We start from the raw sequence: 10,547 nt of genomic DNA on the forward strand, positions 1-10,547 counted from the left end.
CGCGACGGCGTCCCCGGCAAAGCCTATCAAGGGCGTAGGGACCCTCTTGAGTCGGTCGGTTGATAGTCGCATCGGGAGAAGGTCGAGTAAAACAAAACGTTCGTCGAACTTTCATTATCTACAAAAAAAATTTTTACATCGTAGTTCGCTATCGTTGTCGAGACAACAACAGCGTCGTCGTGGGGAGTTTGGATGCCCCGAACGTCTTCTTCCGTAAAAGTAATCACGTCGTCCGGGGCAGCCTCTTCGTGGGCTCCCCTCCAGCAGACGTCCCCGGGCCAAGTCGTTTGGAAATCATATTGATGACCCCGACCGTCGCTGATTAGTGGTCGCTTCCTCAGTCGGCTGGGGTCGTCGGTCGGTCACTGGTCGAGTCGGCGGGTTCCTCCGAAATTTATCGAGATACCCTCGGCGGATGAGAGCTTCGATCTCATCCTTAAGCTGGATGCATTGCTCGATATTGTGGCCGTGGCCCCGGTGGAATCGACAGTACTTCCGTCGGTCGAGGCCTTTTGCCTTCAGAGGCGGAGGCCGTCGCAGGTATTCTTCCCCCTCGATCTCCATCAAAATCTGCGCACGGGGAGCAGAGAGAGGAGTGTAGGAGTCATACCTGGGGCGTGTCGGCCTTGGAGTCTGCCGTCGGGGCGACTTCTGGTTTCGTCGCGGAGGCGAGACCCGACCATCAGTCGGGGTTCCGCTAGGTCCGGCGGGGTCCCGACCCTTCCTTCGCTTCTCCCTTGGGCCCTTGAATTCGGTCGAGCGTCGGTCGGAGGCTCCTTCGTCCGCGCGCATGTACTTGTACATGCGCTGCAATAATTCGGCATACGTCCGGGGGAGGGTCTTGTCCAGGGAGTAAGTGAACCGGGACGCCCTCAGTCCCCGTTTCATGGCCGAAATGGCCATGTCTTCGTTGAGGTCTCGGACCTCAAGCGTGGCCGTATTGAATCGCGCCACGAAGTATCGGAGCGTCTCATTTTCTCCCTGTTTGAGGGAGAAAAAGCTGTCCGACGTTCGCGGCGGCTTCCGACTGGTGCTGAAGTGAGCCAAGAAAGAGTGCTCGAGCTGTCCGAAGGAGTGGATACTTTCCGATCGAAGACCGGAGTACCAGGCCCTAGCAGCTTTGCGGAGCGTGGCGGGGAAGCCGATGCAAAAGAGAGCGTCGGTTGCCTCCTGAATCGTCATGAGAGCTTTGTAGCTCTCCAGGTGGTCGATTGGGTCGGTGGAGCCGTCGTAGGGCTCCACATGCGGCATCTTGAACCGACTGGGGATCGGTTCGTCGAGAATGAGTCGGGAGAGAGGTTGGACGGTCTGGAAGTCGACGTCATTCGAAGACTTCTGCCCGTCCACCTGCAACTGTGCGAGCCGACGGTCGATTTTCTCGAACCGGCGTTCGTAGTCGTCCGTCCGTCGGTGCTGGGAGACCCCAGGAGTGGAGTCTCCGGAAGATTCCGAGAGGGAGGCGGACGGCGTTCGCGGTTGCTTCTCCTTCCTCGCTCGTTCCAGCTGGGAGGGAGAAAGCTGTTGGAACCGATGGGCATCGCGCCGCGGCCGCCCCTCCTCCTCTTTGTGGGAGCGCTGAGGCAGGTGCTCCCGTGGAGACGACGGAGATCGACGCGGGCATCGACGGCTGCTCCTGGAGGGCATCGGACGTGCCGCCGGTTGCCCGATCGGTGATGGCGGCAGCCGTACCGACTGTTGCTGGAGGCTTTTGACCGTGTCCGTCAGCACGGTCATCTGCCGTACGATCGCCGCGATCTGCGCCTCCGTGATCACCGTGGGGTGCGGAGAGCTGGGTTCCGCCGCGGAGGGTGGAGGAGAGGCCTCTTCCCTGAGGAAGAGCGCCTCGCCGATCCGGTGACTCTCGAATGTTGAGCTCTTGTCTTTGTCATTAGTATTTAGTCCCCTTCCTGACGCGCCAATCTGTTGCGGCCAATCCCCTCGTCGCCTGATCGCCGGGAACGAGCGCTTGCAAAAGAAAGTCCGCACTAACCGGAGGCGGCTCCGGCGGGGACCCTCCGACGGTCAAGTCAGAGAGGAGACTAGGCAACAGTGAGAAGAAAGCAAAGAACTCGACGAGAGAGAGGGGGAACAAGCCTGTGAGTTTCCCAGGGGCCTCTAGCACTGTAGCCTTCCCCGATATATATAGTGGAGTGTAGTATGGCGCCGTCATTAATGGCGCAGACAATTGAGGAATTGTCAACTCACTGTAGACTGTCAGAGTCGCCGTGAAAGTATCACGTCGCCGTGGGGCTATCAAATCACTAGGGTTGACAATGCCTTAGGCGGGATAATGCCCTTAGGCGGCAGTGCCGCATGCTGCTGTCAGAACTGACAGTCTCTGGCAGTAGTACGGCGATCGGAGGAGTCGACCGACCTTAGGTCGGTGGCCAGCTGAGTGGCATCGGGTGGAGATTCGGACCTCTCCGACGGTCGGTCGGGCACGTCGCGGGAGTCGGCCATCGGACCCCCTGGTGCAGTCGGTCGGGAGGGCGGAGAGGTCTGTCCGGCCGACATATCCTCGGTCGGTAGAGAGCCGTCGATCGGTCGGTCACGGCACCCGACGATCGGTCGGTCGGTCGGTCGGGTATGCCCGGTTATAAGCCGGCATGAGCGGGGTCGGTCGGTATTCCCCAACAAGGACAATCCATCAAACATCTTGGACATCAATTCGGGTTATTTTCACTGCAAAATGAGGAACCAGCAACGATATTGCAAAGCTAACAAAGGATGCAAATTGTCAACAGCTAAAAGAATTGGTAACGTGTCTGGTTTTCCGAGAGTTCGTCTGTGTTTTCTCTTTCTATGTATCAAAACATGGAAATAGTAACGTTATTTATAGAGGAACAATTCGGTTTGCGAGGCATGCGGTCGGCAAGGCAGCGCATGCAGTTGAAGACGACTTCCTACCAAGTCACAGGCGAATTAATATGCTTCCTTTTTAGTGTGCCATTTATACCTACACAATGTGGACCACATGGCCGTGTACTTAACCAATCGTTTGTTTCTACAAACCCTACACATCAGATGCTCGTATCATAGCGGCTTGTTCTTGTAGGTTTACTTCTAAATAAGCACCTAATGAATGGGATCTGTTGCGGACAAGGATTCGATCCATCACGTGAGGTATTATCCACTCTGACCGTACGATTTTACCCTTTAAAAAAAGCCTCATGTAGAAAGAATTTTTCTCTCTTTATAAATGCGAGTCTCCTTGACTCATAACCGATGTAAAATTATTTAAACCACAACAGAGCCCTCCATATTATTAGAACCACAACAGAGCCTCCAAATCAAGGGAGATTCTAATGTGTATAGTCCGAGAAGCTCCACAGTCAGCCGAGGCGGATCTCAGTTCAGGTGCGCCATTGTTGCGGATAAGGGCTCGGCCCGTCATCTAAGGTGTTGTCTGCTCTGGCCCATGGGCCTCACAGTTTTGTCCTTTAAAAGATATGTCACGTAGAAAAAATTTTTCCTCCTTTTAAGCACGAGTCTCCCTTGACTTACAATCGATGTTGGACTATTGGTGCCCTCCATATTATTAGAACAACAATAAAATCCATAGGAATGGAATGGATATTGTGATTGGCTTCATGCACAACTATATGGTGCACACAATGAAGGGTATAATTTCTCGTACTAATCGGTGCTCTTAATACAAGGCCCGACCCCATCGGCTCTTAGATCCAGAAAATTGACTAGGTTACCATTGCGCAGGATATTGGTCCATCACCTGGACCACGCTTTAGGAGCAATTTAGGATCTTACCAATAGATAATGTGATTTAGGTTGTGCATTTGTTGGATATTGGGGGGAAAAAGAATTTATGCTGACAATAGTAAGAAAACACCAAAAATAAAAACACATCACATTTGATCTCAGCCTAAAGGCCAAGAAATGTGCGCCCAAAAAAAAACACATCATTGTTTATTTTTTCTTTACTCCCTTCGAATTTCTTCTTTGGTATTTCTACTCAAACTAGCTTGGAATCATATCTCCTAAATTAATTGGTGGTTGATGATGGATTTTTTTTATTGCTTCTTGAGATGAAGATGGATGGTTAATGCTCCCAATGTTAAAGCTGAAGAACCATGTGAACGCAACGGGGGCCTGCTCTAGCTTCCAGTAATTAACGGGAGTATGCTAATAGAAATGATGGTCCATCCACCGTGGACCTCACACTCTCTTACACATCACTACTTCATTACAAGTTAGTCTATTGTGAGTTGATGAATGCTATTGGCCTTTGATCAAAGGCATCTACTCTTTGAACTCATCAAATTCAAAAACTCAGAGGTGCTCTAGTAACAATCCTCGTCAAGTATCAACCATAGCCAAGGAGGCATGGTTCTCATGTAGGATCGCAGCAAAAATTCCCACAGAAAAAGAGCAGCATAATTGCAAAGCCTCACGAATCTTGAAGCATGTCTTGCTGTTCATATTTCAAGAAAAAGCACCTGGGATGGAGGGTTATGGGTAGTCTTGTTGACCTAAAAAATGTTCGACAGTTTAACTCATAATCGAAAATCAAATCAAAAAGTTATAAAACTCTACGAAACAGCCTGCTGGAATAGAAAACATATCAAACAATAGAAATTAATATATAGCCCCATGTTAGTGACCAGACAAATATATTTGATATTCCAAAACTTTAATGAGGAAGAAAAAAATTCCACTAGCCCACAGCATTTTTCTTATTTTCTGAGAGGCAAATTTCAAAATATATCATTAAAAATATCAAATTTCCAAACTTTAGTGTCAGAACTTTAGTATATTTGGTAAATTTCTTTTCGTTGTTGACCATGTGAATGAAGGTTGTTTGTCGGCATCATCTTCTTCTTGTTCTCCTCCTCTCCTTTGGATGCGAGCCATGCAAATTGTTCAATCATGTCATTTATTTTCAAATCGATGCATCTTAGCAAGAAAGCGTTGTTAAAAGAAATTAAAGGAGAATTGCAGAAAAGTTTCCACTTAATCAGATGATCACCCAGAAGTTAGACATTGAGTTGTGTTCTGGAAATAATATTCGTAGTCACAGGACTTGGATGATGCGTGAGCTGAAATGCAAATTATGCTTCAGTGCAAATCTAAAAATTTTTGTAAGCATCGCACTCAGTGATCAGGAGGAAGCACAGAAAATTAATTCCGAATTTGAATTGTGTTTTACCTTTAGGATCCTCAGACTTTCATCTCAATTCTTTTTGATTATGTTTATGTTTTACATTCAAGAAAAACCCAGTGAATTATGCTTGACATTAGCATGCATGCTCTTAATACTTGGTATTGTAATAACCATGATTAGGACTTAATCTAGATGATAACTGTTAGTGAATTAAAAGAAAAATAAAGTACTTGACATCAATAGAAATATAGCAATAACATTAGAAACCTCATGCTCGGTCCGTGGAATGCATTGCATACCAATGTACCCTTCTTTCATGTTCCACTTGATAATTAGGAAGATTAATCAATAATAATGTAGGAGCTTGTTTGCTGCTTAAGCGGCAGCCTTACCTAAGGCAGCTTTGTTAACAGGAATTCAGCTTACCTACTGGATCTGAATTCCGAATCAAATTAGATTTAGGTCAATCATAGTCCAGACACGATAACAAATCAGAAGTATGTTAATCAAATATGATGTCAGATGTTATAAAATACATAAAATTTGTTCAAATTATGAAGAAAGGAAGGGGAGGTCATAGACGAAAATACAGCTGTTTCCGTCTTCTATTTGGATCACCACACATGCCAAGCCATTGAGAAACCAATTGGAACCTCCAAGAAAACCATACTTTCAACACACACATGCACGCACGTACGGTAACCATTTTGTCTCAGTGGCCACTCTCTCTCTCACACATACATACACACACACACACACGAGAAATTACTGGAACCTAATCCAAAACGGCCTTTTCAGATCAGGTGAACCAAAGCTAGATGCATGGGTGCTTTGGTTGAGGGAAAATCTCCTGGTCCAAAAGGGCGTTTTGGACCAGGTTCAACCAATAATTTCTACTCACACACGTACACAAACGCAAGAAAACTAGGAACAGCTGCCATTTTTCTGAGTTACCATTTTCTCATGACCTGCTCTTTTACCCGTTCCTCCTCCGTGCGCCCAGGAAGCGTGCGTTACTTAGCCTCTTATTATGGACGAACTCCTCGTTACGCCTATAAAGAGAGGCGCGCGATGGGAGTTACTACTCAAGCAAAGGGAAGGTCCGAAGAACCTCTGGAAGGTGCGTCAATCAACTCCATACAGAACACAACATTTTTGAGAAGAGGAAGCAGAGAGCATCATGGACCTTCAATAACTGGTCTCGTCATAGCATTCCCAAACCATGAGCCTTTCCACTGATCATGGCGTCACGGGCCGTGTCGCCAACCTTATCATCGTATCTCTCGTGGTTTTCGTGATCACCTACTCATGCTTGTCGCCATCATCCGAATCGATGGCTTTCTTTCGACTCCAGCGCTCATCAAATGCAGTAAGTTCCTTTTTTTTTCCTTTTCTTTTGATGAAGTTGGTGTGGATGAGTTTGGTTTTCTTTTAAGCATACAAATCCAAAGTTTGTTTTAGAAATCGAGTACTACCTTCAGAAGGCATTACATACCTTTCATAGTACCGATTGTCTCAGCAGAGGAGAAACAAATTTGTGTCTTTGGAACCATCTTTGTAACGGACCCCTTCTCTCTTCCTGCACTCCCTTGCAAATTCTATTCTTTCTGTCCATTGTAAATATCCTATCTAAACTGAATAATGTTGGAGGAAGGTCTCTCCTTCCTCCACTATTACATTAAAAAAAAAAAAGAAAAATCGACCACTACCTTCCACAGTATATTTTATGTTTCTTTCTTTTTAAGGAAAAAAAAATAGCAGTGAGAATACCAGCTGATACATGGGTTTTGAACAAAATAGTTCAGGCACCCAGTGGAAGTGGGGGTGGGTGGGGGGGGGGGGGGTGTGGTGGTGTGGGGGGAGGGGAGGAGGGGGAGAATACATTACATGGCTTAAAATCAATGAGACATGGAGTAGTTTGCCATTATAGATTGCTAGCTTGTAGCCCTTGGGAGGTCTTTTTCCGGGAGTCTGAAGCTATATATATATATATATATATATGGTAAACTAGATAAAATTCTATTTTATGTTTCAAATTAAAAGCAGCTCTTCTTTTGAGTTTAAATTAAAAGTAGCTCTCCATTTCTCATATAAATTAAAAGCAACTCCCATTTCTAACTGAAATGATCTTATATCCTTATACCCTTATACGGTTATATAATAAGACAGTATTATTTTACAATAACACAGTACTGATTTATAATAAGGCAATACTGTTTTCTAATATCACAGTATTGTTTTATAATACGTAACGCAGTACCGATTTATAATAAGACAATACGTTTTCTAATAACATAATGTTTTTTATAATACGGCAATACTATTTTATAATAAGACAGTGCTGTTTTATAATAGTGTTATATTACAATAAGAAGTATTGTTTTATAATAAAGCAGTACTGTTTTATAATATCCTTACATCATAATAAGGTAGTACTGTTTTACAATAAGGCAGTATTACATTATAATAAAGCAGTACTGTTTTCTAATATCGCAGTGTTGTTTTAGTGTTAGTTATAACTGCAGGGTAATTTGATCATTTATACTAATTGAGGAGCTGCTTTCAAGTGAAACTCAACTGGAGAGCTACTTTTAAGTTTAAACTCAAATGGATGGGGAGCTACTTTTAAGTTTAAACTCAAACGAATATTTTTACTAGTTTATCCATATATATATATATATATATGACTGGAGGCTGTGGCTTGTAGTCCTCAAGAGATGTTTCTCCAGGAACCTGAAGCTTTGCTTTTTTATTTTTTATATATATATATATATATATATATATATATATATATATATATATAAAGGAAAGGATATTTGGTTTGATATTCAATTATTTCTAAAAATAAAATAAAGCCTTGCATATTTTGCTTCTTCCGTGATATATATATATATATAATAAAAAAAAAAAAAATATATATATATATATATATAAAGGAAAGGGTATTTGGTTTGATATTCAATTGAAAATAAAATAAAGCCTTGCATAGTTTTGCTTCTTCCGTGAAATATGGTTTATTAACGTCAATCTTGCGCTACCCGCTCCTTGGCGTGGCCACCTTGTCAACTTGCATTAATTAATTGACCGCTAATCCATTGCAAACTAATACCATCATGCCATGCGTTTCGCTTACGTTGTTAAATCAGCCAACTCTTTTGACACGATGAAAGGGGCCTTATTTAGACTAAATTAAAAAATATTTTTAACATTTATATTTATTATGTTTGTATCCAATGAAGCTTACACTCATGTTCAGTTTAAATTAATGGTGTTGTAAAAAGTATTTATCTCGTATAAAAAATTAAAATTACATACATATTTACTAATATCCTTAAATAGTTGTTACATCACTTTCGATTATTTTGATCATTTTTTATTTTTTAAATGTGAAATTTAGATCTCATAAAATTAACTATTTGACTCACATTCTTTTAATTTTGAATAAAAAAATATTAAAAGAATAACCGTAGGTCTCTTAAACCATCCGACGTAAATATAATTTCCCTCTTGCAAGATTTTTATAATTACATTTTAATATGTTATTTAATATGAACTTCTATTGCTTCTGCCTCTCGGAAAGAAAGGAGCATCGAGAGGAGTAAACTTGTTAAAAATTCAATTTTATAGCTTCATAATGTGTTTGGATGGCTTGGGGATGTTTCTTCTACAACAGTAGAGACTCTCTCAGGGAAATCGCAACAGTTAATTCCCTTGACAACTCTTTTTTTTTTATATATATAATATATAGCAGGAAAAAAGGAAGAAGAAAGGCTATTGTAGAGATACATAGTTCATTCCCTTGACAACACATAATGATCCAATATAGACTCTCTCAGGACAAATCTACATAGTTTGCTCATGAACTTCCTTGTATGTGAGCAGACAGAAGTTGCAGCTAAAGATGAACTAGAAACAGCTTTGGAGAGAGCCTCCATGGTGAATAAGACCCTAATGATTGCAGTCATAAACAAAAAATATGTGGAGGAGAATGGCATGCTAGATCTCTTCCTTCAGAGCTTGCGAGAAGGGGAGGACACCAAGTTCTTGATCAGACACCTCCTACTTGTGGCAGTGGATCAGATAGCTTTCGACCGGTGCAAGCTCTTAAAACTCCATTGCTACAGGCTTGCCATAAAGAGAACCGATCTTTCCAGAGAGCAGCTTTACATGTCTGATGGCTTCATCAAAATGATGTGGCAGAGAATTGCCTTCCTCAGAGATGTTCTCAAGCATGGATACGGCTTCATTTTCACGGTAAGCTCAAAAAAAAAAAAAAAAAAAAAATTGATAGAAGAGGGCGTCAAAATCTGGCAGCCTACATTTAATCAAAATTGCAATTAATAACCTTCTAGGCTTAAAATTACATGAATGTCGATCATATTTCTTCCATTTTTACATAAATACACCTAAAGCTTGTCGAACTTTTCTGTTCGATCAGTTGACAATTTCTATATGGTCATACAAACTTAAGAGCTTATTACTTATAAAAAGCTGAAGAAGATTAATATCATTAGGAAAAAAAAAAAAAAAAAGAAAGAAAAGAAAAGAAATCCTTCTTAGAAATCAGAGAAGGTTAAAATTTCTTTCTCATACCATTTGTCTCTTCATCAGGATATGGATGTCATGTGGCTGCGAAATCCATTCACAAAACTGAACCACGTTGGAGATGACCTGCAGATAAGCTGTGATGCATACAACGGCAATCCACTGGATGATTCCAACCCCATCAACACTGGCTTTTACTTTGTAGGCTCAAATAACAAAACCATTTTATTATTTGATGCATGGTACGCATCAAGGATTATCTCAGCACGCATGCAAGACCAAAGTGCGCTGTCTGTCCTGAAATCTAAGGGAATATTTAAGCAATTGGGCATGAAAGTGAGATTCCTAGACACCCGCCACTTTAGTGGGTTCTGTCAAGACAGCAGGGATTTTAAAGAAGTGACCACCGTGCATGCAAATTGCTGCCGCAGTGTGAAGGCAAAGCTTGTTGATCTGACAGCTGTCCTCAAAGCTTGGAAGAGTTCTAACAGCACAGCAATGGTCAGGTGGCCTGAACACAAGGCATGCGCTGCATCGTGGATAAAAGACATCAGAATCTAGCTTCCACACCCAGAATCCAGCTTCCTTTTTTTTTTAATACTGAACGCTAAGAACATTGATATCATAGATGGGTATAAATTCATAAAGTAATTTGGCAATACACATACAAAAGAATGGCAGTCTGTTTGCCAGTGTAGAGTTACTTCCACTTTGTCTTTCAATAGAGTTGAGTCTTTAGAATCATTAACTGCTTCACGAATATTATAAGGCAGCATCGACCTATTATTGCAGTCTTACTATATGCCTGGACTAAAATGAACAGCCTCTTGAAAATCTCAGATTTTTTACATGATGCCGAAATGGCCATGGTGGCTTGGACATT

The 10,547-nt window shown here is 42.5% G+C and overlaps 1 protein-coding gene across 1 annotated transcript; it reads left to right on the forward strand.

Moving 5' to 3' along the window:
• Positions 1-6,195: 6,195 nt before the first annotated feature.
• LOC105036788 (uncharacterized protein At1g28695-like) lies at positions 6,196-10,240 on the forward strand. Its single transcript, XM_073255603.1, has 3 exons — positions 6,196-6,488; positions 9,002-9,373; positions 9,731-10,240. The coding sequence occupies exons 1-3, from the start codon at positions 6,342-6,344 to the stop codon at positions 10,223-10,225; spliced, it is 1,014 nt and encodes a 337-aa protein (XP_073111704.1). The 5' UTR covers positions 6,196-6,341; the 3' UTR covers positions 10,226-10,240.
• The last annotated feature ends 307 nt before the right edge of the window (positions 10,241-10,547 follow it).

The sequence above is a fragment of the Elaeis guineensis genome, chromosome 4 (assembly GCF_000442705.2).
Source record: "Elaeis guineensis isolate ETL-2024a chromosome 4, EG11, whole genome shotgun sequence".
Taxonomy (NCBI): Eukaryota; Viridiplantae; Streptophyta; class Magnoliopsida; order Arecales; family Arecaceae; genus Elaeis; species Elaeis guineensis.

Bases quoted from the DNA above. Each gene is read 5' to 3' on its own strand.
- LOC105036788 (XM_073255603.1), top strand. From the start codon at position 6,342: ATGAGCCTTTCCACTGATCATGGCGTCACGGGCCGTGTCGCCAACCTT. The intron at 6,489-9,001 runs GTAAGTTCCTTT...GTATGTGAGCAG, and splicing joins TCCAGCGCTCATCAAATGCA to ACAGAAGTTGCAGCTAAAGA. The intron at 9,374-9,730 runs GTAAGCTCAAAA...TCTCTTCATCAG, and splicing joins GATACGGCTTCATTTTCACG to GATATGGATGTCATGTGGCT.